General features: G+C 42.4%; 2 protein-coding genes across 2 annotated transcripts; both read right to left on the reverse strand.

The window, feature by feature from the left end:
* Positions 1–3: 3 nt before the first annotated feature.
* On the reverse strand, positions 4–1,399 carry LOC123993455 (actin, clone 302-like). The gene has a single exon (XM_046295624.1). The coding sequence runs from the start codon at positions 1,335–1,337 to the stop codon at positions 30–32; it is 1,308 nt and encodes a 435-aa protein (XP_046151580.1). The 5' UTR covers positions 1,338–1,399; the 3' UTR covers positions 4–29.
* A 5,902-nt stretch (positions 1,400–7,301) lies between these two features.
* LOC123994094 (WD40 repeat-containing protein SMU1) lies at positions 7,302–11,803 on the reverse strand. The gene is made up of 12 exons (XM_046296595.1): positions 11,571–11,803; positions 10,995–11,205; positions 10,728–10,880; positions 10,318–10,428; positions 10,052–10,180; positions 9,711–9,830; positions 9,449–9,565; positions 9,204–9,331; positions 8,968–9,094; positions 8,596–8,763; positions 8,325–8,477; positions 7,302–7,985 (listed from the first exon to the last, which is right to left on the reverse strand). Exons 1-12 carry the CDS (start codon positions 11,594–11,596, stop codon positions 7,887–7,889), a joined length of 1,542 nt encoding a protein of 513 aa, XP_046152551.1. The 5' UTR covers positions 11,597–11,803; the 3' UTR covers positions 7,302–7,886.
* Positions 11,804–21,029: the final 9,226 nt, after the last annotated feature.

Genomic DNA, 21,029 nt, shown 5'->3' on the forward strand with positions numbered 1-21,029 from the left:
AACCTTAAAGGCACATTGATAAGTTGCTTTCAGAAACATTTTCGATAAATGACAAAGGGCCCTTTCTCCTCATAGTCTTTCCTCCGAATCCAAAGTGACTGGAAAGAGGACAGGGAGGCAAGAATTGAACCTCCAAGCCACACAGTGTTTTGACGCTCCTGGGATGCCACAATGGTAGTCCCACCACATGGTGCTATCTGGTTGAGCTCGCTCTGCAGCCGTTCAGGAAGACCACTGAACATTGTGGAGCCGCCACATATTAGGATATTCTGTAGCATGTCACTCTTCAATCTGATGTCACATTTATTGATACAGTTCATGACCATAATAGGAAGTCCTGGCTCAAGGGATCCAATCAAATTTGGTTGGAATAGCACCTCTGGACAAAGAGAGCGCTCATTTCCCAATGAGATATAATTCCCATCTGGAAGCTTGTATTGCACCATGTCACAAACTCTTAATTCAATGTCTATATCAGGGGCTACATAGCAACATTTTGCCTTGATGTCATCCATTAGGCCCAATTTGTCAAAAGAGAACCCTTTTCCAGACTCCTGCAGTAACTTCTGCAAGTAAAGGTCAAGGCTTCGTCCTGCATATTCTGCACGACAAGTGTAACTTGGCATGTAGTGGCCGTCATCAATGGGAACTGCGTAAGAGCATCCATGCCCGCATTCCAAAACCAGTCCGCTAGTTCTGCCATAGGAATACATGGATAAAACGGACTGGTTTTCAATAAACATTGCTGGAGTGCTGAAGCTCTCGAACATGATTTCGGCGAGTTTTTCTCTGTTGGTGGTCGGACTAAGAGGAGGGTCACTCAAAAGCACGGCGTGCTCCTCGCTTGGGATACCCAGCGTTTTGAACGAGTATTCCCACAGTCTCTCCATTGCATCCCATTCTGTTACTATGCCGTTATGCACCGGGCTGACGTGGGATATGTCTCGTGTTTCTAGAATTTCCCTCCCCACATAGCCGTGCTTGTAGTCCAAGGGGCCTTTGCGCGCCAAACCCACAACACTGGGAATTACGCAGGTGGGCGCATCTGCCCCAGCAAACCCAGTTTTCAGGTATCCTGTACCGATATCGATGACTACCGCCTTGGTGCACTTCACGATACCCCTTGCCTTTGGACTTGACTCCTCTTCATCAAGCTCTGTTTTCGGTTTAGATGATTTGGATGTCTTCTTCAGTTTAGGGTTATCCGGAGAGGTGTTTTTTGACTTCGAAGACTTTTTCTTTTCCTGACTGTTCCCTTCATTCACTCTGATCAATTTTGCGACTTTTGCAGGACCCTCACTTGGAAGAATGGGATCCACAAAAGTGTCGTTATCCATATTTTTACTTCATGGTGTAGGCTATAACTGTAACATGCAAAACCCAAAAGCGCTACGTCCCGAACTATGTCCCGACAGTTTTGAAGCGCCAGGGTGATGCGCATTCAATCACTGAGTTACCTTTGTGACGTAATTGATCGTAGTAATAGTAAACGTAATTTGGAATGCATATGTACGGAACAGTCAGAAACGAGAAGTAGAATTGTAAGTATATGCATGTCCCTTAAGGTCCTTGTGTAATTGTAATGTGATATTGTACCCCCTAGCTCGATTGTCCATTGTTTGTAATCTATGTATGCTTGTGTTCCCTCATGTGCTTTATGTATTGATTTGTTGTTAATAAAAATAATTTAAATAAAAAAATAAAAAAATAAAAAAGTCAGAAACGAGAAGAGTAGCTGCAGATCGCTAATCTGTGTACCAGTCTTTTTAGCTCATATTTCACCCCTTGCCAGAGACTGGCCTTTTGGCAATCTAAACGTTCAATATGCAAACGGATTTACGGCGCAGTTGCTGTTTGGTAGTTGGAAACAACATTCATATTTTCCATGACAATGTTATGGAACAACAATGCCCTAGTCAAAAAAAATCCTAAAGGATTAGCGATTTTTTCCAATCGAATCCTATAGGGTTTTGTGTCCCCTGTCCCCTATTGGACTACTTTCTTTTTTTCCTATTGGGATTCAAAAGTAATCAGATTGGTTCCTATAGGTTTGGTAGAATTTTGTCACCCCATTCAGATTCCTATTATGACTTATTTTTCTTCCTAATTGAACCAATTCAATTATAGTTTATCATTATTTACAGTACAATGCAGCAACATTAATTACATGTTCGTTGGTCGGAAAAAACAGTTCTATATTAATATGATACAATAAATATGTGGAAATGACAATCTCACTGGAGTCATTGCAAATCAATACCGAAACTTGTGTAGCTACCTGGAGCCGGAAAACGGATTTAATAAATAGCATTTAACTTCAGTTTATTGTTGTTACAGTTTTGTGTTATTATGGTATTATTGAGGGCAATGTTTAGTTAATTAAATTGGAAGTTATTAATTGTGATCATGGTCACAGCTCTATCGCAATTGACGATCAGATAAAATGCATTAGATTGACGGTAACAGTCAGTCAGATTAGGCTACAGGTTTAAAAAAAACACACTGGCTGTTGTTGACAAGCATATTCAGTTCATATCTATATTATATGATTCAGTGATTGAAATGACGACCCCATCAGTAGCCTATTCCAGTAGGCTATTGGGTAACACAAGCACTTACCATTTATGTTGAATAAATTAGTCTGTCAATTTGAAATAAACAAGCTGCTAAATCCTTCATTTTGCATTGACTACTGAAATTAGATGTAGGCTAGGTCTATCTGATGCTATAGGCTACCTGCATCTAACTAAGCAAACCATGGCAGTTGAATTATAATCATAAACCCAGATTTTACTGAGATTTTAGTGAATAGTCAAACGAGTTCACTCCCAGACAGTCCTAGCAAAAATATTTCTTGAGAAATCGCTCTTTGCTAAGAATCTATTTTTGTTTCTCTTTGACCATTTTTAATTGAAAATAATCACAGTAATACCCTTTATTGACTTTACAGTGTGTAGAGCCCAGAATGTATTTGTTTTCGAGCCCAGTCCCATTTTAACCACGTTCTTGCCAGGAAGAGCCTTTTATATCGCCTGTCTCCTGGCAAGTGTAGGAGTGGGCCAATGTGGGTGGATGTCTATTTTAATAAATCAATTGACTATACACCATCACAAAGAAATCTATTATACATTTGTTTTAGGCAGGTCCTAAGAAACAATTTAGGCTATAAAACTAGTCAAATGTATTTTCAAACGAATATAATTTTTTTTTATTTCACCTTTATTTAACCAGGTAGGCAAGTTGAGAACAAGTTCTCATTTACAATTGCGACCTGGCCAAGATAAAGCAAAGCAGTTCGACAGATACAACGACACAGAGTTACACATGGAGTAAAACAAACATACAGTCAATAATACAGTATAAACAAGTCTATATACAATGTGAGCAAATTAGGTGAGAAGGGAGGTAAAGGCAAAAAAGGCCATGGTGGCAAAGTAAATACAATATAGCAAGTAAAACACTGGAATGGTAGTTTTGCAATGGAAGAATGTGCAAAGTAGAAATAAAAATAATGGGGTGCAAAGGAGCTAAATAAATAAATAAATAAAATACAGTTGGGAAAGAGGTAGTTGTTTGGGCTAAATTATAGGTGGGCTATGTACAGGTGCAGTAATCTGTAAGATGCTCTGACAGTTGGTGCTTAAAGCTAGTGAGGGAGATAAGTGTTTCCAGTTTCAGAGATTTTTGTAGTTCGTTCCAGTCATTGGCAGCAGAGAACTGGAAGGAGAGGCGGCCAAAGAAAGAATTGGTTTTGGGGGTGACTAGAGAGATATACCTGCTGGAGCGTGTGCTACAGGTGGGAGATGCTATGGTGACCAGCGAGCTGAGATAAGGGGGGACTCCACCTAGCAGGGTCTTGTAGATGACATGGAGCCAGTGGGTTTGGCGACGAGTACGAAGCGAGGGCCAGCCAACGAGAGCGTACAGGTCGCAATGGTGGGTAGTATATGGGGCTTTGGTGACAAAACGGATTGCACTGTGATAGACTGCATCCAATTTGTTGAGTAGGGTATTGGAGGCTATTTTGTAAATGACATCGCCAAAGTCGAGGATTGGTAGGATGGTCAGTTTTACAAGGGTATGTTTGGCAGCATGAGTGAAGGATGCTTTGTTGCGAAATAGGAAGCCAATTCTAGATTTATCTTTGGATTGGAGATGTTTGATATGGGTCTGGAAGGAGAGTTTACAGTCTAACCAGACACCTAAGTATTTGTAGTTGTCCACGTATTCTAAGTCAGAGCCGTCCAGAGTAGCGATGTTGGACAGGCGGGTAGGTGCAGGTAGCGATCGGTTGAAGAGCATGCATTTAGTTTTACTTGTATTTAAGAGCAATTGGAGGCCACGGAAGGAGAGTTGTATGGCATTGAAGCTTGCCTGGAGGGTTGTTAACACAGTGTCCAAAGAAGGGCCGGAAGTATACAGAATGGTGTCGTCTGCGTAGAGGTGGATCAGGGACTCACCAGCAGCAAGAGCGACCTCATTGATGTATACAGAGAAGAGAGTCGGTCCAAGAATTGAACCCTGTGGCACCCCCATAGAGACTGCCAGAGGTCCGGACAGCAGACCCTCCGATTTGACACACTGAACTCTATCAGAGAAGTAGTTGGTGAACCAGGCGAGGCAATCATTTGAGAAACCAAGGCTGTCGAGTCTGCCGATGAGGATGTGGTGATTGACAGAATCGAAAGCCTTGGCCAGATCAATGAATACGGCTGCACAGTAATGTTTCTTATCGATGGCGGTTAAGATATTGTTTAGGACCTTGAGCGTGGCTGAGGTGCACCCATGACCAGCTCTGAAACCAGATTGCATAGCAGAGAAGGTATGGTGAGATTCGAAATGGTCGGTAATCTGTTTGTTGACTTAGCTTTCGAAGACCTTAGAAAGGCATGGTAGGATAGATATAGGTCTGTAGCAGTTTGGGTCAAGAGTGTCCCCCCCTTTGAAGAGGGGGATGACCGCAGCTGCTTTCCAATCTTTGGGAATCTCCGACGACACGAAAGAGAGGTTGAACAGGCTAGTAATAGGGGTGGCAACAATTTCGGCAGATAATTTTAGAAAGAAAGGGTCCAGATTGTCTAGCCCGGCTGATTTGTAGGGGTCCAGATTTTTCAGCTCTTTCAGAACATCAGCTGAATGGATTTGGGAGAAGGAGAAATGGGGAAGGCTTGGGCGAGTTGCTGTTGGGGGTGCAGTGCTGTTGACCGGGGTAGGAGTAGCCAGGTGGAAAGCATGGCCAGCCGTAGAAAAATGCTTATTGAAATTCTCAATTATGGTGGATTTATCAGTGGTGACAGTGTTTCCTATCTTCAGTGCAGTGGGCAGCTGGGAGGAGGTGTTCTTATTCTCCATGGACTTTACAGTGTCCCAGAACGTTTTTGAGTTAGTGTTGCAGGAAGCAAATTTCTGCTTGAAAAAGCTAGCCTTGGCTTTTCTAACTGCCTGTGTATAACGGTTTCTAGCTTCCCTGAATAGCTGCATATCACGGGGGCTGTTCGATGCTAATGCAGAACGCCATAGGATGTTTTTGTGTTGGTTAAGGGCAGTCAGGTCTGGGGAGAACCAAGGGCTATATCTGTTCCTGGTTCTAAATTTCTTGAATGGGGCATGTTTATTTAAGATGGTTAGGAAGGCATTTTTAAAAGAATGGCATATTTTGAGTTTGTTACTGGTCTGTCAACACACATTTTGCCCTATGTTATAGTGCGCTAAGAATATAATGAAATATAAAATACAAATATTTTCCCAGCACGACATGCGATATATAAAACGTGATATTTTGAAACCGAGCCCACCCAAGGCAAGCCCGTGCTATTTTGATCCACGTTTGATCTATTTTCTACCCTCTTGCCTTGTTAGGGAGCTGGCATAGGGTCTTACATTGAGAGTATCTTCGTCATGATACCCATAGAAAATAATATCAATCCAAATTGGCAACAGCATTAAGTCTCGTGTTCATACTTCACAAACTCCGCAGGATTTTGGAGTTACCGGCGATCGAGCAAAAATAATAGGCCTACACTTAATATAGGCTACATTATTGCATGCTAAATGTTTCTGATCAGTAACAGATGAACTATACCACCTCCACGAGCCCGGGTATGGGCGAGGGGACGGTTTAAAGTTATACTGTTACACCCAGCCAGAGATCTAAACAAATATACAGATGGAGATTCAAACAATATGACAAGACTAGTCACAGGCTTTTGGGTGGGAGTGGGCCTAGGCTACTAAACGACTGCAAGTGAAGAGCAAAATAACCCACTTGTTAAATTACGTAACATGCTGGCAAAATGTTCTGTTCGGTGTTGATAAATGAGCCATCTAGACAAGATTACATTTCTACAGCCTGATTGTAGCCTAACCAATAGCAAACAGAGCTTCAGTGAAAAGAGTCGGACATTGATTTATCAAGACCCCGCGCTTGTCTCAAAGCAGCATGAAACGGTTGATCACACGTGGGTAAACTATTGCTTCAATCATAGCATCTGGATGCCTTTGGGAGTTTCAGTAAGCAACCATTTTCCTTCAATTGCATAAGCCTACTTTATTCCAGTGCATGTGGTGGGCTATGTGAAGATATGGGAGTAGTGACATGCCTTGCAAAGTTTAGAATTTCCAGGATGATTGTTGTAACAGGCGGTGTCTAGCAATGCTATGCTTTTAAACACATATGCAATTCTACTCACTTTGCCATAGGGCAGAGAAAAATGCAGTTTTACAAAATAATTTCTAAATATACCCATTTTGCCATGTGGGGGAGAGAGCCTTTTGCAGTTTTATACAAATTTTCTGCATTTCTACACATTTTGTAATGACTTGACATGAGTGAGAATGAATAACAAAATCAATGGGGCCCCTGGAGACGTACCCTGTTGGTATTTGGCCATGATTACTAAGACTAACTACCAATCTAATCATCATTAGCAGACATGGCTAATTGAGTGACTAACATAAGATAACTACTGATGCACAACCAAATTTCACCTGGCGAATTCTATTCTTACTCTCAACAGTAAATTGAGACTCCGACTGAGGCCCCCTAGCGAACATGGGCCTTAAGCGACCGCTTACATCTAGAACCGGCCCTGCACAGATTGCAATCATGCAGTAAACATTCCATCTGAGGACATGAATCATGTTATGTTTAGAAGTTCTATTGATAATCATAAAAAATGTTTGATTGCATGTAAATTAAGAGTTGTATTGGTAATTTTGTATTGGGTTTAACAACTGTTCTAAACAAGTACCAAAAGTAAGTTCACAGCCTCTGCTTTTCAGGAAACAAAAGAAAACACATACCTGATCAAATATCTTTAATGGGACAGACAAGAAATAGTACATGACAATCCATACGTAATAGCAATAACACATGCATTTCACATCTAGGAACACACAGCAACACATGAAAAGGTATATCAGATCGGGGATACAAAAATCAACATGAGTCATTCACCAGAGACAAATGAAAGCCCTTTCCATTTCTTGCTGTGCAGTAACACAAGCAATTGTTGACCTGACTGACAAATGAGGCAAAATACCCAACCAGATGTTATTGGAAGAAAAAAATCCTATAAAAAAATATTTACATAAAGAAAAGTTTGTATTAAAAAAGGTTGTCTAAAGCCCATGCCTGCACTCCCATTACCCCAGTGTTTCCCCTAGCTACACTTTCTCTGAGGTGTGGCACAGGTGCCCCAAAACAGCAACACATACTGCCAATTTGAATAAATTGGAGCCCAAAACATTTTAGTCTGAACAAAAAGAGCTAGATGGGAGTCACTACCTGGCCCGCCTAAAGTGATGGTAGAGGAAACACTGCAGCATCCCATGGGAAAAGCAGCTGGCATGCTGATGAAGGGGGCTTGTGGGGTTAAGGTATACGCTCAGGGTTTCCAGAGCTTGAGTAGGCCGTCCTCACTGTACGTGGAGATTAGGTTCTGATGGGGGTGGTGGGCGATGCCAATCACATCCTTCTCATGGACCTGGGATGGGGGAGACAAGAGTTTATGATGAGACAAAAGTCTAATACAAACTTTAGGCCAGAGGGTAGGCAACTAGATGATCGGAGGCCAGAACATAAATATAATTGGTACACTGCAAATTGACCCAGTCCCTCCAAAAAGCCTTTGGGGCTGCCTGTTGCCGACTCCTGCTTTAGGCTTTAGTTCAATGTAATTGTGCCAGGATTGGCGAACAGAAATTTTGATTTACGTGCATAATCCTGACTAAATTGACAACTCCTATTTTTATCATTGAGAAATGAGTTTTAACCAGGCTTGGGGTTGATTGTTTTTAATTCACATGATTTGGAATAAACATACTGTTAGGGTTCTCTCCAGCTTGCCAGTGACTGTGCTGAAGCAGTAGAGCACAAAGTCCTCTCCTACACAGTATATCCACTCGCCACGTGGAGACAGTGTACAGCAGACAAAGTCTCCTCCCTCCCTCTTACCAGAGCTGAAACTTCTCACAATCTGGAGGACAAAAGGGGAATAAGGTCATACCAATATCATTTTTTAATATTCAAAATTAATACTTCATATTCATTTTTTAAATGAAAAGTGACCGTAAGTGGTCAAGTTAGGTCCTGACCTGGCCCTGCATGTTCATGATGACAACAGTGTTGGAGCGGTTGCACACCACAAAGTGCTCTGGGTTCTTGGGCAGAAGGATGACGTTGTTGACTGTGATGTCGGTGCCGGCCGAGGTGCCCAGGGACTTGAAGGTGTTAGTGCATTCTGTGGTCTTCATGTTCCACACCTGACAGGAGATTCACACAAGTGTTAATCAAAATCCATCAACATATATTCAGCTGGAAATGCAGGTACACAGGACATACCATGAATTGGACAATCTGGTAAGGGGCGGAGACAAGTAAAAATACAGTATCTGATGCAAATACCTTTTTTACTTATTATGGGACTGTTGGCTTCTAGCAGCCTTTTGCAGAGTGGGGGTTCATACCTTCACAGTGCCGTCAGAGGAAGCGCTGATGATATGGTGGCCGTCAGGTGTGAACGTTGCTTCATTAACAAATGAGGAGTGTCCTCGGAACTCTTTCAGCGACTTGCCCGACTTCAATCCGTGAACCCTGTGGAACGCAAAAACATAAGTTATGGTTCCTTGGTGACCACTGTTCTATAGGCAGGAAAAACAAAGAGAAACCATGAGAGAAAGAGGGCTTTATGTGTGCAGGTCACCTGATGGTCTGGTCGAAGGAAGCACTGAGCAGCTGGCTGCTGTCCTTGCAGAAACTGAGGCACGTGACACCTTTACTGTGGGCGCGCTCAAAGCGCCGCAAGCACTGACCACTCTGGATCTTCCACACCTGTCAGAGGAGAAACAAGGTAGCGAAGGTAGTGTGAGTATCCACTCAACCCAAAGCAAGAGATTGAACATTAAAAAGTTGAGGCGAAAGTGACATTCCTATAGTGCCAGTAGAGACCTTTATTTTGCCGTCCTGGGCCCCTGTGGCCAGCATCTCTGTGTCCCTGCTGAAGCACATACACAGCACTGCATCGTCCATCATCATGAAGTTATCCTGCGCCTGGTACTTGAGATCCTATCACACACACACACACATTTGATAAGGTCATCTTATTAAAACTCTACCAAGGCAGTAAAAGGGTATTTTGAAAACTTCATGAATTGAAATCAAGTGTATTTCCCAAATCAGAGTATCAATTGGTGTTAGATCACACACGCACCTTTCTGATTTTGCCAGTGGTGAAGTTCCAGACCTCGATAAAACCATCCACTGATCCTGTGACTAAGTACTGACCATCAGGGGAGAAGCGGGAACACTCCACGTGGGACTTCTGCCCAAACTAGTAAGAATAACACTGCATTATGATGACACCCAAGCAGAACTCCTTGTTCTTGTTCATGCATTGTGTTTTTATGCACAATTTAATGAAAATGTTACATTACCAAGCCAGTACCATTGAGATACAATAATCTCAGTTGAAAAAAAGACAAGGCCAAGGGCAAGCATCAAAACCATCCTTACTAATAAACACTGGGAATAGCATAGCTGGACATACAGTACCTTGATGTGTCTAGTGAGCTGTGTGGGGAAGCGCTCCTCCTCCACGTCCTTCACGGCTGCCTTGCCCCTGAACAGGTCAATGGTCATACCTGGGGGCAGGAGACCCTGGTGCTGTTGCCATTTTAGGGACTGAGAGACAGAGATGGTGGTTAAAATACTAATACTAATCTGCATAATATTATCCTGGTCATAGATCAGACTGTGCTGAATTAACATGAAAAGACCATATATATATATATATATATATATAGGAACATGTCACCTACCTGTCCCAGCAAGGCCATGAGACGGGAGGGGGGCACCACGCTGACCTCCCCGGCCAGGGCCTGGGCGATGGCCACCCGTCGTTTCTCCTTACTGCTGCCATCTGGGTAGGCCTGGAGGACACAGAGGGAGGAGAGCACACAGACACTGAGCAATGACACAAACACAAGACCGCAGGAACTCTGAAGAACCCATAACAAAACAAACCAGTCATTTCTGAGTGACAACGGAACAAATAGTGTTTTGACTTCGTCAGTTGTCTATAGGACATTTATTAATGCTATTTTTCAGGAGAACACAGGTGAAGGTTATTTTGGGTGTTCAATTAAAGATGTTCAGGCATACAATAGAGGCACAGACATAACCAGACAACCTGGAAATAATATCTCCCCTATACACGGAGTGAACTCACCTCTCTGGGGTCAAAGTAGGAGCGAGCCAGCAGGTTCTCCAGGTGAATGTACCTCTCTGGTTGCGTCTGCTTCAGCATGATCATGGGGTCTGTTTGCCTTAGCAAAGACCTGGCTGCTCCCAACTCTCTCAACTCAATGAGCTCCAACACCACCTAGGAGGGCACACAAACGCACTTTACAAAAAAACAATGAAATAGCAGAAGAGCTAGCTAGAAAACAACGTTCTGGTGCATACGAATTCCAAATACAACACGACAACTTTTTACCTGTTCATACAAGTCTATCAAAGTCTTGTCAGGGAGCTTGAGGGACTGAATAGCTTGCAGTACAGTATCCCAATGGCCACTGTTGATGTCTGCCACGAAACTCTCGATACTGTCCACAGTGTTCAAAGACACCGTGGTCTCTTCCTGTAAGGTGGTCAATGTCCGGTGCAGATTGTTCTCTTTCAGGTACTGCATTATCAGACGAATCACGCTGCAAAACCACGGTACACTCCATCAAGGCATGTCATATTTTGACGCAAGACAAGTTCTATCTAATCGTGTTCGCTTGCAAGCCAGTTAGGTAATTTAGGCGATCTGACAGGCTAACGTTAGTATTAGTTAGCTAAGACTATATAGCTATATTAAAAATATCACTGGTGGGTACAAAAACAATGAAACATAGCTAGCTAGCAGGCAAGTTATGTTAGCTTAGGTAGCTAACGTTTACTGGATACAAGCTGCTTGCAGGTTGAGGTAGGCCTCAACTGAGTTTAGAGCTGCCACGTGAACCATAATAAATAACCAAAACATTCAGCCATTTACAGTTGTGCAAATATGAATAGCTATAATACTTACTCGGCTGATTCCACCTCCAAAGACATGACTAAATCACCAAAAAGTAGATCGCTGTGAGTAGAGAAATCAGCGCAAAGGCAAACTAGGAACGAACAGTCGTTGAAGTGGGCGGAGTTTCCAGCAGTAGTAGACTAGAAATATATTTTCAAAATAAAAGTAGATTCACGTCAATAATGTCTGTAGTCGACTACATGCATCAACCAATGCTTGTGTGTGACGCCATCGTCTTTCGACTGATAGATTGCTATGTCATATGATGTAGTTAGCTGACACGTAAAATACCTATCCAGTTGTTGTAAGATCTGGTGGGCGGCAGCAACGCCTGGGCAGCAGGGGAACAAGACCTGTATGTAGGCCCTGGCAGGGCCCTTAATGGCGGTTCATTCAGGGCTCTGTTCAGTACGAAAAAACGTAGTGGAACTGCGGGAGGGGGGCTTGGGTTGTTGGTTCAAAATGCATGCTGCCCTTTGATGCTGCATTCATAAACAAGTGGGAAGGTGGTAATTACCAGTTGTGAAGTCGTAAATACCAGTTGGATGCATTCAGGTGCTTTGAACTCGTTGAGAAACGCCGATTGGCTAATGGCCAACAAGCTGCGTCAACCATGAACTAAAAGTACAGCTATCATGCTTGTAAACAAAAAAACATGAATAGATTACTTTTTGTAATTACTGTTTTGTAGTTGCATTTAACTTCCAAAAATCCTGTTATAGAGGTAATTTCCTTAGCAGGTGACATCAGAGATCACCCTGCCACACCCACCAAATGGGTCAAATGTACCTCAAACTGCCACACCCACCAAATGGGTCAAATGTACCTCAAACTCTGTTCAAGAACATTGAAGAATGCTTTGAGGAAACATGTCATTCAGTACAAAGCATTATGCAACATAGCAAATGTTCAATCAAATTGGACGCACCCCAAGTAGGCTACTGCATCTACACCGGCAGCCCAATTCTATTAACCCCCCCCCCCCCCCATTAATTGGTAGTGTAATGGGGTGGTGTATGAATGCACCTTAAATTGGATGCGATCTGCCAACCAAATCTCATAAAATAAGAAGCAGTGCTTGCATTTTTATCGTAACATGGACGGCCTCCCGGGCATAACAATACTCAGTCGGGTATAAATTTAGAGAGAAATACAACGTATGTGGACACCTGCTTGTCGGATATCTCATTCCAACATCATTAGCATTGATATGGAGTTGGTCCCACCTCTGTTGCAATAACACTCTTCTGGGAAGGCTTTCCACTAGATGTTGGAAAGTAGCTGCTGGGACTTGCTTCCATTCAGCCACGAGCATTAGTGAGGTTGGGCACTGATGTTGGGTGATTAGGCCTGGCTCGCAATCGGCGTTCCAATTCATCCCAAAGGTGTTCGATGGGGTTGAGGTCGGGGTTGAGTTTACCAATTGATCTCTGAGGTTTCTGCCTGCACTCGGCGGTCCTGTTCTTGTATGGCCTACCACTTTTTGACTGAGTCGTTGTTGCTCCTAGATGTTTTCACTTCAAAATAACAGCACTTACTGTTGAGTGCTCTAGCAGGGCAGAAAGTTGACAAACTGACTTGTTGGGAAGGTGGCATCCTGTGACGGTGCCACGTTGAAAGTCACTGAGCTCTTAAGTAAGACCATTCTACTGCCAATGTTTGTCTATGGAGTATGCATGGCTGTGTGCTTGGTTTTATACACCTGTCAGTGAGGGGTGTGTCTGAAATAGCCAAATCCACTCATTTGAAGGGGTGTCCACATACTTTTGTGTGCATAAATATAGTGGCTATGGGATGTATAGACAATACGGACAGTATATGGATAGAATATGTCATTTATCTGAGGAATAGTATATGTACAGCAATAGTTAAATAGGATAGGCCTTGACTAAAATACAGTATATACAGTGCCTTGCGAAAGTATTCGGCCCCCTTGAACTTTGCGACCGTTTGCCACATTTCAGGCTTCAAACATAAAGATATAAAACTGTATTTTTTTGTGAAGAATCAGCAACAAGTGGGACACAATCATGAAGTGGAACGACATTTATTGGATATTTCAAACTTTTTTAACAAATAAAAAACTGAAAAATTGGGCGTGCAAAATTATTCAGCCCCCTTAAGTTAATACTTTGTAGCGCCACCTTTTGCTGCGATTACAGCTGTAAGTCACTAGGGTCTCTACCTGGGTTAACAGTATGTAAACATTATTAAAGTGACCAGTTTTCCTTGATGATGCACATAGGGCAGCAGCCTCTGAGGTGCATGGTAGAGTAACTGGGTGGTAGCCGGCGAGTGACAGTGACTAAAGTTCAGGGCAGGGTACTGGGCTGAGGCCGACTAATGGTGACTATTTAAGTCTGATGGCCTGGAGATAAAAGCTGTTTTAAATTCTCTCTGTCCCAACTTTGATGCATCTGTACTGACCTCGCCTTCTGGAGGGCAGGCAGTGTGTCCACGGTTGCAGACGGTGCAGTTTCTGTATCAGGTGGTGATACAGCCAGACAGGATGCTTTCAATAGTACATCTGTAAAAGTTTGTGAGGGTCTTAGGGGACAAGCCACATTTCTTCAGCCTCCTGATGTTGAAGAGGCGCTGTTACACCTATTTCACCGCACTGTCTGTGTGGGTGGACTGTTTCAGATTGTCAGTGGTGCAGACAAACTTGAAGCTTTTCACCTTTTCCACTGCGGCTCTGTTGATGGGGACGTGCTCTCTCTGTTGTCTCCTGAAGTTCACAATCAGCTCCTTCATTTTGTTTTCCTGGCACCACTCCGCCAGGGCCCGTCGCCATTGGTAGTCATGTTTCATTTGAGAAGACCTGTTTCATTTGAGTAGGCTAGCAGTCTTCTCAACATAGCCCACTTCCTCTTCGAATCAAACCGACATAGACTGTAGGCCTATTCTGCAGTCTTGTCTCTGAATGCTTCTTCATGCAGTGTCAAAGCTTACCATAGGCCTACTTGTGTCCCTGTCAATAAGGAAACAAAATCATTTTTGTTGCTGATGTCTTGCGAGGTTTTGTACATAAAATAGTTTCGGTCACACTTTATTTGGATTGTTCAGATAGTCCATCTGTAGGTGCTCCACAAATAGAAAGTTGATAGTCTGACCATATGTTCATAAGCAACTGCTTGCTACGGTTAGAGTTAGATTAGGGATAAAGGTTAGGGTTAGATTAGGGGTAAAGGTTAGGGTTAGATTAGGGGTAAAGGTTAGGGTTAGATTAGGGGTAAAGGTTAGGGTTAGATTAGGGGTAAAGGTTAGAGTTAGATTAGGGGTAAAGGTTAGGGTTAGATTAGGGGTAAAGGTTAGGGTTAGATTAGGGGTAAAGGTTAGGGTTAGATTAGGGGTAAAGGTTAGGGTTAGATTAGGGGTAAAGGTTAGGGTTAGATTAGGGGTAAAGGTTAGGGTTAGATTAGGGGTAAAGGTTAGGGTTAGATTAGGGGTAAAGGTTAGGGTTAGATTAGGGGTAAAGGTTAGAGTTAGATTAGGGGTAAAGGTTAGGGTTAGATTAGGGGTAAAGGTTAGGGTTAGATTATGGGTAAAGGTTAGAGTTAGATTAGGGGTAAAGGTTAGGGTTAGATTAGGGGTAAATGTTAGGGTTAGATTAGGGGTAAAGGTTAGGGTTAGATTAGGGGTAAAGGTTAGGGTTAGATTAGGGGTAAAGGTTAGGGTTAGATTAGGGGTAAAGGTTAGGGTTAGATTAGGGGTAAAGGTTAGGGTTAGATTAGGGGTAAAGGTTAGGGTTAGATTAGGGGTAAAGGTTAGGGGTAGATTAGGGGTAAAGGTTAGGGTTAGATTAGGGGTAAAGGTTAGAGTTAGATTAGGGGTAAAGGTTAGGGTTAGATTAGGGGTAAAGGTTAGGGTTAGATTAGGGGTAAAGGTTAGAGTTAGATTAGGGGTAAAGGTTAGGGTTAGATTAGGGGTAAAGGTTAGGGTTAGTAGATAGTCTAGTGTCTGCTGGTTTTTGTTTTTTCCTTTCAATTAAGACCTAGACAACCAGGTGAAGAGTTCCTCACTTCCTCATCAGTGACCTTAGTTCATCAATCAAGTACAAGGGAGGAGCGAAGGCCTGCAGACACTCTGCCCTCCTTGGAATGAGTTTGACACCTATCCAAAGAGTATTTTCATATTTCCCTATAACTTCAAATTCCCTGGTAAAGTAAAGATTGAATAAATAAATAACCTTGTTCTAAACTTCCCAATAGACCCCCCTGTACACCACCCTGGCAACATCCCTTGAATGGCCAATGGCACTTTCACGCCATTTGCTGCTTTTCCCAAATTTGTTCAACAGGGGGAGCTCCACATTTATAGAGAGGATAGTCTCATCAGTACTCTCTGCCAGTGAAGGTCTTTCAAGGTTATGATGTTCAGTGCTGTGCTGCACCAGTCCAGCTTGTCGTTCATTTCATGTATGTTTGTGGGGACATTGGCTCAACGCTGCTTAGGTTTGGCATTAAATAAGTTTTGTCTGAGAAAAAACGCTATGTATTTGCATTGTTTGCAACAGTATTGCATTGCACATGTGAACATCTTCTGGTAAAAGCTGAGTAATTGCTTCCTCCCTGATTTTTAATTAGACTTGGTCTTAAATGTTAGTATTTGGGATGATTGTTCAGCAAATAAATCTAATGTCAGTGTGTATGATACAATTGGAACACTGAGCTGTTTGACCCCACGCATGATGAGCCGTTCTTCTAATAACATCAAATACATGACCTTGTAAGACACAAACAAAATACCACCTGTTTTATCTTCTTGATAGGGGTCTGATTAATTTGTCCCAAGAAGCTATTCACCTCTGTGCACTAACAGTGTGTGCATTCGTCGGCTCTTGAGTGTGAAGCAGGGGTGGGTGGGAATGGACTAAATCGATTTTCCTTCTAGGCAGCTTTTCCCTGGGGTCCTAGTTCTCCATTGATAAGCCGTTATTGATCCTGGAGTCTCCCAGGCTGAGGAAGGAGAAAGGGAAAATAAGTGAGAATAGTGAACCAGACAGGTCTAGCCTATTCAAACGGCTGTAACATTCACATAGTCTACAGTGCAAACAAAACCAGCTGGCATCAGAATACAATTAACGATGGCACATCAAGGTGATGAAAAGCTACAGTACAAATGTGACTGTTCCTGCGAGGCAATGTGTCTGCACACACAGGCACAGATGCATGGAGCTCCCTGAACAGCCTGGCTTGGAGAGATGCACAGCAGTGGGGTATCCTTCTTCCTGTAACACAATAAATGGAGTATCATAAAGCTCATCACAGAGAAACCGCTCTTCAGTAGAAAAGCTACTGCGCTGTATCACATTGTATTGACATGAAAAACCTAGCAAAGTGCTGACACAAGCAGATGCTTTGAATGGTGTTAGCGCTGTCTTTACAGACGCTGGGCTGACTCCTTGGCTAAGGCCGCTGCCCGGATTTAAGTAAATGTGTGACATGTACAAGGTTTGTTATTTTTTTTGATGAGGAAGTCCTGCTTTTGGGGGGCCTTGTTGTTGAGAATGCCCAAGAGGTCTGTATAAGCTTTACAGGATGTGACAGTATCTTGTCAGTTCAATTGCTGATCAAAGGGATGCTTTTGTGGGTTAGGATGCATTGGCAGTGATTTGAGTTCTTTTATTGGAAAAAGGGAATGATGGAATGTATCACAGTTTACCACGAGGCTTATTTGAATTAACTTAATAAGCGACCAGAAATGTTGCATAATCCTTGTCATAACAAAAGTAACAGTAAACTAAGTCATATGAATTGATAAGATCATGTAATGGACAATGGAAACTCCCTTGGGAGGTTAAAGATTCAGTCTACGCTACACGACAGTCGACTTGCTGACAGGGCGCTTGTCATCTGTCGTTGGAAACACAAAGAAGTGATGAGGCTGTAGTTGAAGTGTTTTGTCATTGTTAAACCATCCTTGCTTATTTTCATCAGTGACACTCCATACAGTACGGCTCAGAACATACTGCGCAGTCAGTAATTGCTGTGCTTAAGGTATTTACATACACACATGCAGACTTAGTTTGTACTGAAACAACAGATAGGCTTAACAAGTTTGAATGAGGGTATTAGGCATAAAACAAAAGAAAAATAAAGATAATTTGTGGTAGCCTAATTAATACTGTTATTACCAGGCAATTGTTTAATGATAGGATGGAGTGATGGAAGTAGAATGTCTCTCTCTACTGCCTTTCTTTCTTTTTTCCCCCCAGCTTTGACAATACACGTACACTTCATGAGTTATTGGTTCCCTGCATCTACTTGTTGCAGTGCAGAGTCAAGATAATAACTAAACCCATCTTCTGTTGGACTGCTGAAAATGATATATACTCCTTAGGCGAACCCATTTTCCAGACTTTTTAGAAGGGTTACATCATGGAGAATGTATTCTCTTACCATGAGCACCGTTTAGCTGTTTCAAATTCAAAACATGTTAAAGTAAACAGTGGAGAAGTAATTATGCAATGCCTTGACCTCATTTGGGATACTTGCATTCTGAGATCATTTTGTAACAGGACAAATTCATCTGTGCTTTAATGAATGTTTCATTCAAGTGAAACAGAGCTGTCACTGTCATGTAAACATCAAAAATAAACCCACTTTGCCCTTGCAGTGGGGTCTAGAGAGGTAGGACTGGTGTGGGTCATTTTCAAATATCAGAACAGATACAACAGTGCTCGTGGGTTCTCTCGGGCGACTGCTGAGAGGGAAACAAACTGAAATGTCACTGCCTTGTACCTACCCATTGTGCTCCTCTGTATAATAATACTTTTTGAAAGGAGAGTGGCATTTGTCGCCATGGGAATAGGCCTGGCTGTCAGAAATGACTGAAAGTACAGCAAAACCCAGTTTGAAAAGGTCAAACCCGTATAATGAGAATTAAATGCCATTTTTTCTCAGGATATCGAAGTTCCATTTCAAGATTCCACATTAATTATGGCCACAACTACCTTGAAATATTTATCATTAGCATATAGAATTAGTTATTCTTAATTATTAAAATGTAGGAAGAAGTCATTCTCCCTCTGGCTTGCAAAAGTAGCAAGTGGGATTGTTCCAATTGCCGACAGTAACAATTAGCCTATCAGTCACACATACTTTAAAGATGCCACCTACAGTTCTCACGTCCTACCAGGCAGCTGTTGAAAAGCTACGTTTACACATCTTCCAGCTACAAGGAAGGCCACCTTTCCCATCGGAATCAGCCATATGTTGTGTTTCTACACCGAGTGTACAAAACATTATGAACACCTGCTCTTTCCATGACATTGACTGACCAGGTGAAAGCTATGATCCCTTATTGAAATCAAACTTCAATCAGTGTAGATGAAGGGGAGGAGACCGGTTAAAAAATGATTATTAAGCCTTGAGACAATTGAGATCTGTGCGATGCAGTGGGTGAATGGGCAAGGCAAAAAATGTAAGTGCTTTTGAATGGGGTATTGTAGGAGGTGCCAGGTGCACCGGTTTGTGTCAATAACTGCAACGCTGCAGGGTTTTTCACACAACAGTTTCCCGTGTGTATCAAGAATGGTCCATCACCCAAAGGACATCCAGCCAACTTGACACAACTGTGGGCCAGCATCCCTGTGGAATGCTTTCATCAACTTGTTGAGTCCGTGCCCTGACGTATTGAGGCTGTTCCGAGGGCAAAAAAAGGGGGGGGGGGTGCAGCAACTCAATATTAGGAAGGTGTTCCTCATGTTTGGCATACACAGTGTATACACTATATCTTTATTTGCAGGAAGAAAGCAACACTCAAAAGAGGAATGAACTTTCCACCCTTTCAGTGATTGAATGCTCCTTTTGCTCTCACACACTCGTGTTGACTGGAGTGTGAAGAGGAAGAGGTGTGTCCATCTGTCATTCTTTCCCCTCCGGTGTGTCTGGTGCATGCTTGATCAGCACAATGTGAGGGCGAAAGGGAAAAGACAAGTGGGTGCACTATACACAACACACAGTCTTAGAATTATCTCTAGCCTCTCCTCAAGTAAGGTTGAAATGAATCTGTAATCTCGTATCATCCTCCAACGTTTCTGGTGTCACCTCAGTCTTAAGCTATGATCCAAGAGGAGCATGTCAGTGTATAATGACTATGGTCATTAATTATGACACGTGCAACTGAACTGCAATCAGCTTGGTCGCTCTCAAAACGTTCTTTGAACATTGCATGTAGACGCAATTTAAGAGATCACTCCCAGGGCACAACACGTGTTTAATACGATCACCTGGGACTTCTTGACTTCTCATCGGTACAAAGTCCTCAGTACAGAACTAAGCTGCCACTTGGCCATGCAGTGACAAGCATTACAGAGCAAGATGAGAGAAGAGGTAGGATAGAAAAGCGGTATAAATAATTCTAAACAATATGGATTGATTAGGAAGAGAGGGAGCAAGCAGTGGTGGAACAAGTACCAAATTGTCATACTTTAGTAAAAGTAAAGATACCTTAATAGAAAATTACTCAAGTAAAAGTGAAAGTCACCCAGTAAAATACTACTTGAGTAAAAGTATTTGGTTTTAAATATATGTAATATAAAAAACGACTTAAGTAGTACTTTAAAGTATTTTTACTTAAGTACTTCACACCACTGGGAGTATGTGTGTGTGTAGCAGGAGACGGAGCGGGAGAGACAGAAAGAAAGGGTAAATTGGTCCTAGCTCAGCACTGTTACAGCTCTACCAGCGTGCCACAGCGATTTCCTTCCCCCTGCGGGAACCTGATATTAATCAATGGGACACATCGTTTAGCCGTGGCCATCGACTTCCACAAGCATGGAGCTCCACAGTTCACTCTGCTAATGTGTCTATTCACACACTTTTTCAGGGGATAATGGCTCTGGATATTATGTCAAATACTACCATTATAACACCATACCTTGAGGTTGTGTCATGGAAATATTTTGAAATCCTTATTACATACATTTACGGAAATGTTTTTCAGATTTTCAGATTTGTCTATGTTTATGTAGCTGTTGTTGTTTCCCTCTGACATATGTTAGTCCTCCAAGTGCATTATAGCCACAGTAGGCCAATGTGTGGTTTATTCTTCACAAGTTTGGTCGTGCTGTGGTAAACACTGACTGAGCTAAACCATGAGATACTGTAATTGGTATGTTCCGAAAATCACAGTGTTGATAATTAGGTTGCTTATAAAAATGCTGTCGTAGACCTGGGAAGGCAGCAACATGTGTTCTTCCTGACAGCACCAAAAACATTTATCTCCATTCCTCAGAACGGATTTCACGTGACATGGAAAATAGCACAGGCCGTGCTGCTCAAGGATAAACAGTGTGGTGTGTGTGTGGAACACAGACAATGTCTTCAAACTTTTTTTTAAATGATCAAAGTACAACATGACATACCGGTAAATGTTCTGTTTACACCGATATAATAATATTATCCCTTCACTGCATTCTTCCAACATTGCTCATGGAGGAACGTTTCCCATTTGCTAGGAAGA

Source organism: Oncorhynchus gorbuscha, linkage group LG13, assembly GCF_021184085.1.
Source record: "Oncorhynchus gorbuscha isolate QuinsamMale2020 ecotype Even-year linkage group LG13, OgorEven_v1.0, whole genome shotgun sequence".
NCBI lineage: Eukaryota > Metazoa > Chordata > Actinopteri > Salmoniformes > Salmonidae > Oncorhynchus > Oncorhynchus gorbuscha.

Coding starts and splice junctions, on each gene's coding strand:
- LOC123994094 (XM_046296595.1), bottom strand. CDS start 11,596: ATGTCTTTGGAGGTGGAATCAGCCGA. Junction 9,831..10,051: donor AGCTCACTAGACACATCAAG/GTACTGTATGTC, acceptor TATTCTTACTAG/TTTGGGCAGAAGTCCCACGT. Junction 9,566..9,710: donor CCACTGGCAAAATCAGAAAG/GTGCGTGTGTGA, acceptor TGTGTGTGATAG/GATCTCAAGTACCAGGCGCA.
- LOC123993455 (XM_046295624.1), bottom strand. CDS start 1,337: ATGGATAACGACACTTTTGTGGATCCCATTCTTCCAAGTGAGGGTCCT.